This window comes from Berghia stephanieae, chromosome 5 (genome assembly GCF_034508935.2).
Source record: "Berghia stephanieae isolate SIO BIC M18660-M18661 chromosome 5, UCSD_Bste_1.3, whole genome shotgun sequence".
Lineage (NCBI taxonomy): Eukaryota > Metazoa > Mollusca > Gastropoda > Nudibranchia > Aeolidiidae > Berghia > Berghia stephanieae.
In genome coordinates this window covers 17,511,237-17,529,119 of record NC_088364.1, presented here as the reverse complement: position 1 = coordinate 17,529,119, position 17,883 = coordinate 17,511,237, and the positions used below count along the sequence as shown (strand labels likewise).

Below are 17,883 nucleotides of genomic sequence, written 5' to 3'. Positions count from 1 at the left end.
TTACCTTTTCTTTTGTACTTTAATTGTAATTCTAGAACTTTTTACTATCCCATTTTCTTCCTTTTTACTGGCGCTGATATGACCTTAATGTGTTGCAAGCGCCGTAAAACCCTTAAAAACAAAAACAATATTCTAATTCTATGCAATGCCCACACACAAATGACCGACAATCTCAACCTACACTGCCCTGTGACTAAAACTTAACGGGCGCTTCAGATTAGTTTTCAACTGCAACATCTCCCGCCTGGAGTGACCTGTATATGTGGAGGTGTAGCCACATGCTTATACCACTTAACACCACTGTAGGTACAGTAAATTCTTGTCAAATCCAATTTCAAGGAGCGTGTTATGGACACGTATTACAATACAAATACAAGATGAGACATTGACATTCTAAGATTTCGCATTGTGACTTTCCGAGTAAAGCAACTGAAATGCAAGGGACGCTACTCAAACACGAATGTTACAGCTGTTGAATATAATTGAGTTACCTTCCTTTAATCGTTTTCTGATGAAAAGATACTGTGAATTTGAAATGGAGTCAAACTGTATCAGTGTCATACAAAGCTAAACGGATATATTGTTAATTGTGTAACGTTTCAATATGAGTGAAGTGCAAATCACATCGCTTCTATCGGAACTGTAAACAATAAATGGGAGGGTTAATTACATGAAAGAAAAAAGTTTTTCTTGTTTATCGTGTGTTTTTGTTATTGTCAGTTATGGTTTAGTATCTGATTTAGATAAATCAAAGCAGCACAATAAATAAAGTACAGTCAATAAAAAATGTGACAAAATAAATCTGTTACTCGGTAGACAAGGTGAGAGGTAAATTCATAGCAGGTCAGCTTGCATCGAAAAGTAAGTTTAATATGCCCTTGGTTATCAATCTCGTGTCCATATCGACGTGAATTTATTGACAGGTTTGATAACCCATATATTGTTATGGGCTCATTGTTGTAATGGAAATATTCTCGAACCAGTGCAAACAATTGCCCATTACAACAATGTTAAATCAAGTCCATAAAATTGTGTTCGGTTATAAGTTCACGTTGGATTATATAGATGGGAGTTCATGTCATTATTGTCTGAGTGCTTTTGAGATAAATACTAAATAATACCAGATTATTTTTCTAAATTTCTTTGGGGTTTTTTTTTTCGATTTAAATTTAAGAGTTGTCAGATTCTTGTTAATCCTTCGCCTTGTTATATTAGGTTACTGATACTGCAAATGTTGCTGCTCTAAGAAATATATACAGGAACAATCGTCAGACGGAATGGAAACTTACATTTGATGAAGTCATATTATCTGTCTTCGCTAATCGATTTGAAGCTTTCATACATTTGACTATTGTTGTTTATACCAGGGTATAGAAATCATCCGAATCTATGTGGCAATGGTGTTGTTATAATGAAGATCGAACCTGTCTTTACTTTATGAATAGTGTAACTACCGAGCATTTTTGCCCATTAAAAAAAAGAAGAAGATTGGTATCTCATGTATTTTTGTTGTTTTAATGGCATGAACATCATCATCCAGTATGGTCTGCACTCGTGAGCACGTTGCCGGTCAGCTGTCTCCACGTATCGCCATCCTCTGCGGTGCGCATGAAGTCTGCGTTGCTTTTAAAATCACTTTTGGCCGTTCTTAGGTTATTTAAATATGTCATTCTTTATCTTCCTCTAGTTCTCTTTTCCTTCGATCACGTTACCAACTTTTCTATAGATAAACATAGGTACACATATTATTATTATTATTATTATTATTATTATTATTATTATTATTATTATTATTATTATTATTATTATTATTATTATTATTATTATTATTATTATTATTATTTGTACTATCTAGCAGGTCTGATAGCCGAACACAATTCGGGATTGAATTAACATAAACATACTTGTAATGAAATGGAGTGATCCTAGGCTGCTAGAAGCTGTGGACTGTAAAAAGTAATAAACAAAAAATTGATATAACGGCTTCAAAAAAAAAAAAACAAAAAAAAAAAAAAACAACTACCAAACATGGAACGTTTTGAGCTCAAAACCTTTCTTCAGCCAACAACAAAAATTTTTTAAAAACATAAAATACATAACTGAAAAACCAGATAGAGGACGGAGAATTATTTGGCACGTCCCTTCCGTAAGTCATTTTATTAAATTCTGAAACATTCCGTGTTTAGTATTTTGTACTTTTTTGAAGCTGTTACATTCATTTTTCTTTATTACGTTTTAGTTGTAAAAGACAAAATGTTGTGTTGGTTTGGGAGTATTTCCATTACAATAATGAGCCCGTGATAATTTGGGTTATCAGACCTGTGAATAAGTCCACGTCGGCATGAATCAACCATCAAAACTTTACTTTTTCAACTGGAACTAATCTCCAGCTTGTCTACCCTATCTGATATTATGCACATTCTTCGGTGAAAACCTTTTTTTAATCTTTTCTTTGGCACCGATAAACATCATGAGAAAATAACTTATCACTTCCTGAAAGAAGACTCAAAACTTTGTAAGAAAATACATCGCCACACTTATTGACTTATTGTAATCATAATACTCTGGTCCATTTTGTTGGAGGAACAAAGCATACGAATGGTTTAAAAACGGTATAGAGAGATTGTATTATATGATAGAGGGCAGGGGTTCGATCACAACATTGAAACGGCGGACACTACAGCAGTTGGCTACGAAGGTGATTTAAACAAAATTATGAACCGTCGTGTTCTTATTTTTAGGTCTGATACTGATAACCCAAATAGTAATGGTCTTAGTCTTATTGTTGTGATGGAAATACTTTCAAACTAACACAAAATAGTATCCATTACAACAACGTCAAATAAAGCCCACAATAAGATTCGGTTATCAGTCCTGCAAATAAGAGCACGTCGTGAAATGGTTTCAATTCCAGTGTTTTGGCTACTCGCCATCAGCAAAATAATTTAAAAAAAAAAGTGTGTGTGTGTGGGGTGGGGGGGGGGGGTACCAAAAGTTAAAATCTAAAATCATGTTTCTTTGAAATTGATATTTTACACAATCTTGAAGAATGCCTGTTGTGGTAAACATTATTTACTATTGAACAGAGAATGGTGAATCTGGGTGGGGTTTTTGACCGCCCATAGTGAGTATAGAGGCAATTACTATGTCTTCTATCCCCCTACATCTGTTTTCCAAGTTCCTTTCTGTCTCTGTCTTGGAATGAGATTACTTGGTTTTGTCCTTTTCCTGGGTGGGGTCCTTGGTATCTTTGAGATTGATTTTTGTCGCCTGATACAATGACGTACAGTACTGACGTTGTTCCACTTGTTGTCATCCTCTCACATTTCCTTTTTAAGTGAACGTGGCGGGTGGTTGGATGGGAGCATCACCCTTGAATCATATACCTATGATGTTCGCATGGGTGCACGATCCGATAGTGATGTCGTTTCTTCTTCTCTTTACTAGCCTATCCTGCTTCTTTGGTTTGTGATTGTATTTTTGACAGGGATATTTTTTTTTCTGTAAATCTTCTGCCTGTTTGTTCTTGGTTATTTATAATTTAGCTTATGATATCTTTAGGTTATGATTTTGATTTACATTTGTACTATTTTTGTTAGATTGCTTGTTTTTTTTGTTTCAGCGGTCTCTCATATAACCTCAATTGTGTTGGAAGAGACCTAAAGCAACAAACAAACAAACATAAGTGAACTTGTGGCTTGTTGTAGTTGACTCTTGGGTCTTTAAAAGGACAATACTATATTCTGCAAAGTCTAAATAATTTTATTTGTAGATGTCATTGAGTGTTATTCCACCCCTGTGTCCCTGTAATTTTATTACAGTGTGTATATGATCCATAATAAAAGTATGAAAAGGAAAGTGGAGAGGATGCAACCTTAGTCTTGCTTCTATCTCCATAAGAAAAGGTTCTGTGGCCGTTGTCATTTCTAATAAAATAGCTTGACAGCGTGAATGGTTGATGACTTTTCGTGTCAGAACTTAACTCTAATACTAATATGCACATGTTGTCGATATGAAAACTGTCAAATGTTTAAGTAAATGAATAAATGTTACAGTGGACTTAATACTTACAATGGTCTTAGTATAATGTTACTCCAAGAATCACATTCTCTTTTATTTTCATCTGCAATTAATATAATCTTTTCTACGTGCATGCTATGATGAGTTAGAAAACATACAAAGGGTAAGGGCCCAGTGCCAAACTTTTAAAAGCGAATGATCAGAAAAATATATTATTTGATATGTTTCCTTTTTTTTTTTTTCTTCTTCTTTCACCAGCCCTTATTGAATAATTGCAAAACTCTATGCATGCTAATCCTGTTGATGATCAGTGGTGAGAGAGTCTAAAGCCAAAAGTCGTCGTTTGCTTTGTTTGGCCGTCGGATATAAACGTATTTCAAAAATAATATCCTAACCACCATACCCAATATCTTTTATCATAATCCAACATGGCGTATCTACCACCAGCCGGAATTCGAATAATAACATCGAATAAGAAAACTGATTTGGTATTTGGGAGAGAAGTTCCGAATACATTCTACTACACGGATAGGAGGAAGGTACCATGCAGCAACAACAAGAAAAGGAAGTTTCAAGAACTATATCACAAACTCCCTCCCACGTCTGTGAAGGATGAAGACTGGGTATTTCCACAACACGAGAACATCTATGGGTGTGTAGATTTATCACAAACAAAATAAATTGCATTTATGAATTGCTTATCCACGAAAAGCAACTTGCTCTAAGCTTTCGAGCCCTCTAAATTAACGTCATGTTACGAGTGCAAAATTCAACAATTAAAAAAGGGTATATGTGACCGACTTTCAAGCTATGCCTTGTTCTGTAACATTAGTTACCAGAGAGGTTAAACTCTGCCCTTGGCGATGTGTTCTTGGGTTAGGCATTTTTCACGCATTGCCTCACTCGACTCAGGGGAATGAGTAATTGGTTGTTTAAGGGCATTGACGGATAGTGCAATAATGCGAATGCATAACAAACGCCTTAAAAATACAGGCCTTAATTTATTGTATGAAATTAAAATTGTGCTTAGATGGCCAACTGAGGGAACGATATTTACCTTGGCCATGATTTGATGTGCATAATTGTATTTGGTTAAGATTTGTACGTAATCTGGGCTCTTTAAATTTGGTTAGTCCACTCGTGAAGTAAATACATAATAAACATTGGCTGTTTCAAGCAGTGAATCATAAACGCATTGGCAAATAAAGATTATTATTATTATTATTGTTATTATTATTATTATTATTATTATTATTATTATTATTATTATTATTATTATTATTATTATTATTATTATTATTATTATTATTATTATAATATTATTTTGTTATTATTACTATTATTGTTATTATTATTATTACTATTATTATTATTATTATTATTATTATTATTATTATTATTATTATTATTATTATTATATATTATTATTTTATTGTCATCATTACTATCAGTATTATTATCATCATTATTACTACTATATTAAATATTTTTTCCTCTATTACAAGAGCTGTAACCTAACAATAATTGCCTATTTGGACAATACAGATTATTACTACTACTACTACTATATTATTATTATTATTATTATTATTATTATTATTATTATTATTATTATTATTATTATTATTATTATTATTATTATTATTATTATCATTATTATTATTATTATTATTATTATTATTATTATTATTATTATTATTATTATTATTATTATTATTATTATTATTATTATTATTGTTATTATTATTATTATTATTATTATTATTATTATTATTATTATTATTATTATTATTATTATTATTATAAGAGAGGCTTTTTGAATCGTATTTTCATATTTAATACATACTGAGGCATTTTGCCGTTGACTGAAGAAGTGTTTGAGTACGAAACTTTCCTTGTTAAGCATCTTGTTCATTTTAAAGGCTATTATATTCTTTTACGTTCACTGCTGAAAGTTCTCAAAACTAGGGCATGTAGAGCCATAATCTATTCATGTTAGAAATTATAGTGTACAACAAAATTGCATGTTACCTTCCAGATCCAGTGTCGTTTTTATTTGTTTGTTTTTGTTCTTTTTTTTTTTTGTTGTTTTTTTTTTTGAAAATACAAATTTGTAGATCATTATCATTATTATTATCATCGTCATCATCATGATCATGATCATCGTCATGATGATGATGATGATCATCATCATCATCATCATGATCATGATGATCATCATCATCACAGCTACCATAAGTATGTATAACTAAACCAAGTTGCATCATGAGTTATATATTCGTCTCTTTCAACAATGATGATATTGCCAGAACAAAACCGTGTCCCCTGGACAGCCAGTGTCCTATAGCAGACCCTGTCTGTTTTTCACCCGACGACTACAGTCTCTATGATACGCGGGCTCGAAATCCCGAAGCTTACAAACAGATGAATAGAGATACCTATGACGTCAAGATCAGATACGACGACCAGAGTAAGTATAAATGCCGTGGGCCAATACGTTTTGTAACTAAGTTATAAGCAATAGAATGTTATGCATAGTCAATGACTGGTCAGGTAGCGCTGGTTGATGTATAAACATTATGAAGTGCGTGAACACGGTGAATTGCACTAATATAAATGTTCTCATAATTTATTTCTAAGTTTCACACAATGACTTTTGACCTAAAGATCGATATGGAAGAACTAGATTCTTCGAGATGGAGGCAATATATCTTCGGTGAACTGGAAGATTTTGATCCGGGGTAGGAAGAGACACTGTAGGACTTTTGAAGACGGCCATTTGGCGTCATTGGGACGTCGCCCACTTGCAATCTTGCAGAAACAGTCCGACCTGGCAAAGATAACGGTTCGCGACTGTGGACAGAAATTTGCAGATCAAGTTCTATCGTCAAATATTATAATCACCAGAACAGCTACCACTGATGTGCCAAAACGGGGTTTCGGACCAACCGCAAAAGGAATATCCTATTTCGAATAACAACAAACACAATGACGACAACGACGACAATAACAACAACAATTCACAATTACAACAATAGATTTTGTTTATTTCAGGTCGCTGGCAAAATCAGGCGATGAAATATTTTGCCATTTATCGGCAATGGGAAGCTTTATATGGCAAGAAATATTTCTACAAGTGTACATGCTGAATGTTGACGAAACTGTTCTGCTGACATGATGAAAAAAAAAAAAAATAGTAGATGGGCCCTCAAAACAGGGTACTGTGCTGTGACTGTGAACACACGCAATTAATTTTTAAAGATTTTGGCCAGATAGTTTTACTTCATTTATTGATCGATTGATATGACCCCCAACTTAAAAAACAAAAACAAAACAGCCCGAAACCCAAGACTTTCTGAAGTCTCGGATTTGAGTTGTTATTCGATAAGTGGAGGGTCATAGTAATGGATTGATGTTGTGAGTGTAATTTGTTTTCTGGCCCATAAAAGAGTTAGTGTTTGTCAGATTAAGCTGTAAACCGAGTGCATTCAATTTCCACCCCGGTCCGTCTTGCCCCCCCCCCCCCCCCCCCCCCCCCCTATTTGATAGTTCCTCTCAGTCGGTCTATTGTTTTATCATAACAAAGTGAGAGCAACTCACTCGTTTTAATTGCCGAACCATACAGGAATCGAACGCGAACATTTTATCTCGGGATTCCACTTTCTTCCAATTTCCTACCAACAAAGTGAAACAATGTACACGGAGTTTCTTTGTTATTGTTTTTAGAATACCTTTGGATACTCAATTCTCACTCATGTTTGAATAGTAATATAAACGTTTTAGGTTACACATAGTTTTGTTTGCAGGTATGTCTCATGTGTTTGTTTTGAGTAAATTACAGAAATGTATAGGAGTATGATACACTGAAAATTCACGAACAGGAGAGGAAATTGAATGCACTCAGTTTACAGTCCAAGGCAGAAGAGATCACATATTATGCTCTTCCTGTCTAGGCCTGGTTTGTTCTTCTTGTCGATATATTCCAAAAAAAAAAAAAAAAAAAAGATTGAATGGTACAGCAATAAAAACTTTTAATTTTACATACCAAGTCCCTTGTGGTATGTAACTTAAAGATGAAATTCTCTTGACATGAACATTTTCACATATTATGTAACAGTAAATGAAAGGGGTTAACAATCTATAATAGGCCTATTGAATTAAAAATAAAATGTGATCGATGTTTTGAAGCAACGTCTGAAAACTGAATTTTTTTTTGCTGCGATGAGTAATAAAACAATAAGAACAACAGCTGACGTTTAGTTTTGTTTTATTTGTAATTCTTGATTACTTATCAGTTTTTATATAGCAATAATGGGAATAAAAGCAAATAAATTTTTTTCCATAAATCGACATTTGTTTTGATTTAGATTATGTTCTTGGATGGTTGAATACATTATTCCAAGTATCTGAAAGTAAATGACACAAAATTGATCCATATTATTAATAAGATGGTGTGATGATATGATGATGATGATGATGATGATGATGATGAAAATGATGATGATGATGATGATGATGATGATGATGATGATGATGATGATGATGATGATGATGATGATGATGATGATGATGATGAGGATTATGCTGCTGCTGCTGCTGATGAGGATGATGATGATGATGATGATGATGATGATGATGATGATGATGATGATGATGATGATGACGATGATAATAACGATAATTCCTTTGAAATTTCAAAACAAATCAAGAATCTTTTTTATCGTATCCCTCAAAATATAGTCTCAAGCACAGTATTCTTGAACAACCTTTGGAATTTCGAACAAGTTCCCAAAACTGTTGCGCGGTTGAGAGCAAGTTCGAAATTTCAAACTCAGGGGTTCAAAAATACACACACACCCCTTGGAGGGGCAGTGTTGCTCAGCGGTATGGTCTTTGCATCGTGCCCGAAAGGTACTGAGTTCGATCACCCGCCGCTGCCCTGTGTGGTCTTGAGCAAGTCACCTCGCCTTAGCTCAATTTGCGGCGCTGCACTGCGGCTGATGCCTGGGCTATTCCAGTCTTCCCTTGGAATAGACCCTAAAGACAAATTTCCCCTATGGGATGAATAAAAGGAATTATATTTATTTATCTATTTTATTTATAAAACTCGAATTTAACAATATTGTCATTACATCTATTATTTTTTTAGTAAATCAGGAAGCTGAATTTTTCCTGGCTTTAAAAAAAAATGTTTGTTTTTTGCTTGCTTGTTTGTTTGTTTGTATTTGATTTATTATTTTTTTTAAAGGATGCCTCTTAATCTGTGTTTTTAAAAAAATGCCATTATGATATAATATAGTAAATCTGGATTTTCTCTAACTAAATGTTATTACTGAATGGTGGGCTTTGTCCTTTTAGTCGTCAGCTATGTTTTAGTTTTAGCCAAAATATCTTTAACTTTAAGAGTCAAAATCACTTCCTCTTCTTTTTTTTCTAAAACAAAAAACCGGGTACGTGCGGATAATAATTACTCACGTAAATTGATAATCACAAGGAGGGTAACCAGGGGGAATACCATTGTCACAGCTGATGGGATGGCAAAATACTTCACGTCCTGGTGGAGAAGTATATGGCACATTCAAACAACACATCATGGGTCTGTCTGGACCTGTTCTGTAGCACTGCATGGGAAAACATTGATCGGCGACACATGTTGGGTAGCGGGGATGGACACATGGATGTTGACCACGTGCCACAGGGTAGTGGCGCCTGGTTAGAGTAAAATAGAAAATAACATGAGCTTATCTTATAAAGATAGAACGAAGCTGACGTCACTCAGGTCTTTGTTAATGTTTTTTGACATCCACGTTAATGAGTAATTCTCACTTAACTGTATTATCCAGGCTATAATAGTTCATGGTTACACAGAGTTTTGTGTACTGGTCCGTTATACTTCCGGATGGCAATGTTGTGAGGTTCTTAGCCAAGTGCATACTATATAGAGAGCAATATCCACTTACTGTGCTCAATGCGCTGTACAGAAAGAAGGGAGTGTGAGGGATGGTGAACGGGTCTCAAACTGGATGTTATATCACTAGAGCACACCGTCGCAGCAAGGTAAAGAGAAAAAAACAAAGTTTAATGGAAGTTCTATGAGAAAAAAAATTATGGCCTGCACACCAGCTAGACTATTTCATCAAGGCTTTTACAAATCAATGATCCATGATTTTCGCCTCCTATAAATCGGGAAAAAGAAAATGTCAAACGCATAATCGACGACGGTGCTCTGAGGACAAGTCGAATGAAATATCGGTAACCCTTGTTAATTTGAATCTGAATATAATCTTCAAGAGTGCAACATCGAGGAGGATCTCTGCTTGGACAAGAAGTCCTCCAAGGCAGGGTCATCGTCTCCTCAGATCTAGGACAGAAACTTCCTGAACTCCATACCTTCGAAAAGAGACAACATCGGTCTTCCTGTTGATGCTACGCGCTTAGTTAAAATACTCACAGCATCCACCAGCTGGATGTAACGTGCCAACACACAAAATTATGTGTAACCTCGAATGTTTCCAGTCTGATTTATAGAATTTAGTGACAAGTAATTTTAAAATGGCTGTTTGATAACAATAATAAAGAGCTGAGTGATGTCAATTCGGTTCCATCTGTAACGTGGCTTCGTGCACTTGACCTTGGTGCGAATACTTATTCAGGCTGACACGTTTGGAATGCTTTTTGAGCACGACACATGACAGTGGATGGCTTTTACCAAGGGGGATTGATCGTCATGGAGTTCAGATGCTGCTATCACCTAATTCTATTGCCTTGATGAACAAAATCAGAGAAAAACTAGATTGCAGCCTGACCTGTCAGAGACAACTTTATTGAATTGAGATTTCGTTCCGCAACACCTCTGACATATCTTCACAGCAAACTGATATACTCTGTTCTTTCAAAGTATACTCACATGTCTCAATAGTTGAAACAAATATTCGGAAATTAAATGTTAACTACTCACCATAGTCTGTAAGAGATTAAGCACTCTAAACAAAACGAGCAAACAAAGAAAAAAAAACCAACCCCCCCCCCCCACAAAAAAAAAACAAACAGCAACAATAAAAAAAAAAAAAAAAAAAAAACAACAACAAGAAACAACAAAATTAAACAAAACAAATTTTTTTCCAGAAAATAAAACCTAACAAACAAAAAAAGCAACAAAAAAAAAACCCAACAAAACAACAAACAAATCAAAACAAAAATAAAAAACATCAAATTGAAAGGCGAGGAATGGGAATGAAATAAAAAACAAAACAAGACAAAGCAAAACAATAACCGTCAAATCAAAAGGAAACAAAACAATCAAGCAAACAAAAAAAAAAAAACAAACAAAAAAAAAACAAAAAACAAAGAAGAAAGAAAAACAAACAAAAAAAAAAATTTAAAAAAAGAAAGAACAAGGAATAGAAAAAAAAAAAAAAGGGGGGGGGGGGGGAGCACAGCTGCGAAGACAGCAACATTTTAAATCAATAACAAATCAAAACAAAAAGAATATGTTTTTAACAAACAGAGCACGAACCACAAGATCTATATTCTAACCTCTTTTTGTAAGTAAAACAAATCATGTCCTTGCATCCCTGTTTCTGACACAAAGACGCTCCAGTCGCACTAGAGCCATCATTGGCATACATACTACCCTTGTCCTGAGCAATCCTGTAAAATCGTTTGGGATTAGAAAAAACAACAATATAAACACACACACACACACGCGCGCGCGCGCGCTCACACACATGCGCGCACGCTCTCTCTCTCTCTCTCTCTCTCTCTCTCTCTCTCTCTCTCTCTCTCTCTCTCACACACACACACACACACGCACGGTACGGTACGGTATTTGCTCCGTACCCAAAAGGTACCGAGTTCGATCACTCGCCGTCCCCCTAGCTGACGCCTGGGTTATTCCAGTCTTCCCTTGGAATAGACCCTAGATAAGAATTCCCCGTATGGGATGAATAATGGGATTTTAATTACAGATATTATATATATATATATATATATATATATATATATATATATATATATATATATATATATATATATATAAAGAGAGAGAGAGAGAGAGAGAGAGAGAGAGAGAGAGAGAGAGAGAGAGAGAGAGAGAGATAGAGAGAGAGCGCATACCATTACATGTATGTACGAGATATATATATATATATAGAGAGAGAGGGGGATGGGAGGTGCGGGTGGAGGAGGGAGAGGAGTATGGCAGACAACAAACTACTACAGACTACCTTATAGCGTACCCATAGATGATAGGCAAGCTGTCGTTGGGATCAATGATCATCTTGATATACGGGTAATGCTTTTACCAGTTAATTGCCGTACTCTGCAAAGCCTGGAAAAACACGTATTAAAAAATTTAGTCAGAAAACTTGTCCTTCAAATATCGATCGATTTAAAAGGCCCTCATCTTGGCAAAAACTCACAAACCTGGGACTAAAAAGAAGACTTCTCGAAGTTCCATGTTTGAGAGTTTTTGTCAAGAAGAGGGCCATCTAAAACGATCGATATTTGAATGACGTGTTTTCTGGCCAAAATTTTTAAAATAATGTGTCTTTCCAGAGTACGTCAGTTTACTGCTTAAACAAATTACTATGTAAAACCAAAGAAATTCAAATGGTATAACCCTCCCTTTTCCTTGGGATTTTATAAATGAAATCAAAACTAACTTTTAAAAAAAAGTTAAACTGAAAGACATTGTCTCTAAGCCATTCATTCCTGGCGCGTTGGCAGGCTGCCAGAAATGAATAGGATAATATAAAAAATATATAAACAGAAATGAACAGAAGAACTGAGCCATTGATAGCGCAGATATACAGTGTCCACAAAGTCGTTCCCTGATTTCAAAGACTTATTATTCTAAAGCCCCCCATAGACGCCGACATCCGCTGGTAGCGGGACGGATGACCTATCGCTTTGACCCCATCCCTGCGTTTATCGCAGATGATTTTTGCCCACATACGGGGAGATATTTTTTTAGGCGATCGGCGATCGGGGGCGTGGCAGTATAAAAAAGTGGACAATTTTTTTCGGATTTTCGCTGTTTTCACGTCGGATTCGTGATCAGCGTCAAATTTACAATAGGTTTGATACTAAGAACTGTGTGTTTACTCCAAAAATTGGTGAAATTAGAAATAAATTTTAATTAATAGTGAGGCTATGTGGCCGACAGAACCGATCCCAGTTACTGTCTGTTATTCTATCTTTCGTCTTGCCACAATAGTGATTACTTCTCACTAAATTATATCAATTAGACTGTTGAAGGAACGAAATTGACATCATTCCACTCTTTGTTATTGTAGTCATTTTGGTAATTAGTTCTCACTAAATTATATCAATCAGACTTTTAACGTTCAAGGTTACTCGTAGTTTTGTATGACGGTACGTTATTTCCGACTGGTGGATGTTGCGAGCATTTTACCTAAACTCATAGCATCAATAACCGTCCAAGATATTCGCATCATATGTAGCAATAGCTCTAATAATCTAACATGTCGAGAGAGAGAGAGAGAGAGAGAGAGAGAGAGAGAGGAGAGAGAGAGAGAGAGGAGAGAGAAAGAGAGAGGGAGAGAGAGAAAGAGAAAGAGAGAAAAATTTACTTGCGCTATATATACCGCTAGATTCAATAAAGGTGCTCAAATCACTTTATAAGGGTCTTTGGCCAACATAAAAACATGTTAGACGAGACATGACTGTTAAGCGATATTGCAATTGTTTCCCGACAGAGACGACGCTGTAAACAGCGAGGTACTCATTTTAACAGTGAACAAGGTGAGAGAATGCGAGTAAAGAGCCTTTTCCAAGGACTCAATTATGCGCCACTCAGAGCGGGACTCGAATCCAGTACCGTCCGATCCAAAGGCGAGTGTCATTTCACAAGATCACATGCATAGCCGCACAAAAAAGTGATGAGAGAATAGATTCATATGTATTGAAGGAGGAGAGAGCGGATGGAGTGAGTAAAGTTCTTGGATATTTATAGAAGGAACCAAATTGACGTCACTCATCTCATTGTTATTGTTTTTTGACACCCATTTTTATGATTAGTTCTCATTAAAATATATCAGACTATAACGTTCAAGGTTCCATGTAGATCTTTGGGCTGGAGTGATATTTATGGCTGGCGGACTTTGTGAGTATTTTAATTTAACACAGAGCATCAATAGAAGGAATGAATTTGACGTTAGTCAACCCGTTGTTATTGCTTTTAGACAGCATTTTATAATTAACTTATCACTAAGTTATATCAATCAGACAATGAACGTTCGCGTTTGCAGTTTTGTGTGTTAATATGTTATACCCCGATGGAGATGTCGTGAGTATTTTTCCAATACGCATAACATCAATACATTTGCAATCCGATTTAAGTTTAAAAGCAACGTAGACCACGGAAATTTTTCCATTTTGTGGACAATAAAGATTTTTTATTTATCGTCAATTATTATTATTATTATTATTATTATTATTATTATTATTATTATTATTATTATTATTATTATTATTATTATTATTATTATTATTATTATTATTATTATTACTATTATTATTATTATTATTATATTATCATTATTATTATTATTATTATTATTATTATTATTATTATTATTATTATTATTATTATTATTTATAAAACAAATCGACAGTGTTCCCGTGACAGGTTAAACGGGTACTCCTCGGGACTACTCGCATTCGCACCCCCCCCCCCCCCCCCACCACCACCACCACCACACACACGCACACAGCTCTTTTCTTTTTCTTTTTTTTTTTTTTTTGGGGGGGGGGGGGGGCGTTGTTTGTAGATTATAATTCAAGGTTACAATGCCCACCCCATTCCAAGGCTTTTTGGCATCTGCCAATCCCAAATGTCTGTGTCAAGGTCGACCGTCATGTCGCGTCAACGGGTGAGGAGGAAAAAAAAAAAAAAAAGAACTGGCATATTATTATATCATTACATTGAAAATTATGAAAACTATTTTTTATTTTGTATGAAATCCTTTATAAGTTTTACGATGAACAAGAACGAAACTTTTGCCATCTACCTCTTCCTGGCGCAACATTTATAAAAATATTATTAAAAAAAATAATAACACAGCATTTATTTGGCGCAATATCCACGTGCTCAAAGCGCTTTACAAGGGGTCCCAAGGCAACAGCAATATTAGACTTGAAAGACGAGACATGACGCCTGTCAGGCGATGTGACATTTTTTCCCAACAAAGACAACGAACGGCCATGTTCTCATTTTACACCTGAGTACGGTGAGAGAATGTGAGTAAAGAGCCTTTTCCAAGGACTCAACTCTGCGCCACTCAGAGCGGGTCTCGAAACCTGAACCTTCCGATCCGAAAGCGAGAGTCATACCACTTGATCCATCACAAAACAGGGAGGGGCACTTTTCTGTCGGCCACATAGCCTCAATATTAATTAAAATTTATTTCTAATTTCATCAATTTTTGGAGTAAAAACATAGTTCTTGGTATCAAACCTATTGTAAATTCGACGCTGATCACGAATCTGACGTCAAAACAGCAAAAATCCGAAAAAAAATTGTCCAATTTTTTTATACTGCCACGCCCCCGATCGCCGATCGCCTCGAAAAATATTAAGCAAAGCGGGCTGTGCGGGCGATCGACCGTACCTACGTTTATCGGCCAGGTATTTGGCCACACACATTGCGTTTTCACCCCGGTTTGCCTGATCGTGGTTCGGACGCCTATCAAAACCGTGCGTGTATGGAGCCTTTAAGACCTTATCGATATTTACATCTGGTTTTCACCATCTTAACCCTCTTCCGCACTAGGACAGGACTGTCCTGGGACAGTCCTGTCCCAAATCTGTAACATATAGAATTTAGAGAAATCTTCCGCACCTATCGGGACGGGACAAAACAGTCCCGTTGTGTCCCAAGCAGTTGTGAAATGCTACAAAATCAACGGGACAGGACTGTCCCAGTCCCGTGTTCATATCGTTTGTGATAGTAGAAAAATATAGCAGTCTTCCGCACTAGGACAAAAAAGTCCCAGACTTGGCGGCGCCGTGTCAAAATTGAAATGCCTGTCTTTATTTTCTACTTTATTTTCTACTACTACTACTACTACTGCTACTACTACTACTACTATACTACTACTACTACTACTACTACTACTACTACTACTACTACTACTACTACTACTACTACTACTACTACTACTACTATACTACTACTACTACTACCACTACTACTACTACTACTACTACTACTACTACTACTACTACTACTACTACTACTACTACTACTACTACTACTACTACTACTGTTGCTTCTGCTGCTGCTAATGCTACTAATATATTAATACCTACATCTTTTATATTTTGTATTTATTTCCAATTCCATTGTATTTATTTTCCAACAATAGTCCACACTTTATTTTAGTTCACTGTCTTCTATACTGCATTACACAGTTCATCCCCGCCTCCCCTCTTTTAACATAATTAAGTACGCACCTTTTATAAATTTCTATTGCTCTGTTTTAATTCGCGCTTCCTCACAAAGTAGCATACAATTTCCTGCCCATCAATGTTTGTGTTTATGCATCTTAACAACGCCACTACCACATTATCTCATTCGTCTGTAGTTTTTAATGCATCATGTGTTGTTGATGAAGGGGAAACCCGAAACGTCCATTTTATCTGTTTTGGTATATTAAACTGAAGCTTACATTCAATTTCACAGTTATAATTTATTTATGTATTTCAATTCTGAATATAAAAAAGCAAGAACAATTCAAAAAATAAGTCTATGTGATGAAACCACGTACAGAAGGCATAGCAACATAAACATTTTCGGCAATTTAAAAACGTATGTTTATAAATATAATTTAAGAAGTGTCACACTGTGACACAGTAGTAACGTGTCTAAAACCGGTCGCACATCTATTCGGTAACTTGTGGGATCAAGTATCTTTATCGTTATTTATTTCGGGAATTCTCAATGAAAATATTTTTAAGTAAGTCCTTCTGAGCCACTTGGACTCATTGTAAGACAAATTAAGTCCTTTAGAGCCTTGTAGCCAATGGTGCAGGAGTTTTCCCGGTTTCAATAGCGTGAAGCGGACAATTAACGTATTTGTTTGAAAACCTTTGAATAGGACGCTAGTCTATCGCAGATTACTATCCCAGCTTGACAGGTACCCTTTTACACCTGAATGGAGTGAGTGATTGGAGTAAATTTTCTTGCTCTAGAAAGTACAAATTGGCTTCGGTCGGAATCGAACACAGAACCTCTGAGTCCAGAGTACAACGCGCTAACCATGGGCCATCTTGCCTCCTAAGCTTATAAATCCGGAACTTATCCATGTTTCTGTGGCGTTGAGCAGACAGATAACAGTTTAAATTTAAAAAAAAAATAAAACTCCCTTTTTCATCCCATAGGGGAAATTTTTCTCGAGGGTTTATTCCAAGGGAAGACTGGAATAGCTCAGGTGTCAGCCCCAATGCAGCGCCGCAAATTTAGCTAGGACGAGGTATAACTCAGGCGTCAGCCGAAGTGCAGCGCCGCAAATTGAGCTAGGCGAGGTGACTTAGTCAACTGATGCCTTTCGGGTACGAAGCATGCTGACTTTCTATTATCCTCTTGAATGATGCTAGTCCGTCAAAGATTAATTTCATCAGCGAACTGATACTCATTTGCACCTGGGTAAAATGAGGTGATTCCAAGAAAGTGATTTTAGGATAAGATCGGAGATCACCATAGAGTCTACGGAATTGACCCTTGAGCAATCTTTGGGTCATTAAAGGATGCACCCAATATTGTTTTCTCTTTCAATTTGTCTTTTTTTTTTCCACGTAGTAAAGCACAGAAATATGCAAACCTCTATTTCATCCATTATT

The 17,883-nt window shown here is 35.6% G+C and overlaps 2 protein-coding genes across 2 annotated transcripts in view; one reads left to right on the top strand and one right to left on the bottom strand.

Moving 5' to 3' along the window:
* The first annotated feature begins 2,488 nt into the window (after positions 1–2,488).
* LOC144974089 (uncharacterized) lies at positions 2,489–8,263 on the top strand. The gene is made up of 4 exons (XM_078916982.1): positions 2,489–2,698; positions 4,279–4,672; positions 6,330–6,490; positions 7,075–8,263. Exons 2-4 carry the CDS (start codon positions 4,449–4,451, stop codon positions 7,167–7,169), a joined length of 480 nt encoding a protein of 159 aa, XP_078773108.1. The 5' UTR covers positions 2,489–2,698; positions 4,279–4,448; the 3' UTR covers positions 7,170–8,263.
* Positions 8,264–8,270: 7 nt separating this feature from the next.
* LOC144974088 (uncharacterized) overlaps positions 8,271–17,883 on the bottom strand; it is a 16,134-nt gene continuing 6,521 nt past the window's right edge. Inside the window, exons 5-7 of the mRNA XM_078916981.1 lie at positions 11,557–11,670; positions 9,496–9,729; positions 8,271–8,426 (exon numbers count right to left, since the gene is read on the bottom strand). Of these exons, the coding sequence (XP_078773107.1) occupies positions 8,414–8,426; positions 9,496–9,729; positions 11,557–11,670 (361 nt within the window). The 3' untranslated portion in view covers positions 8,271–8,413. The remainder of the gene's footprint in view (positions 8,427–9,495; positions 9,730–11,556; positions 11,671–17,883) is intronic.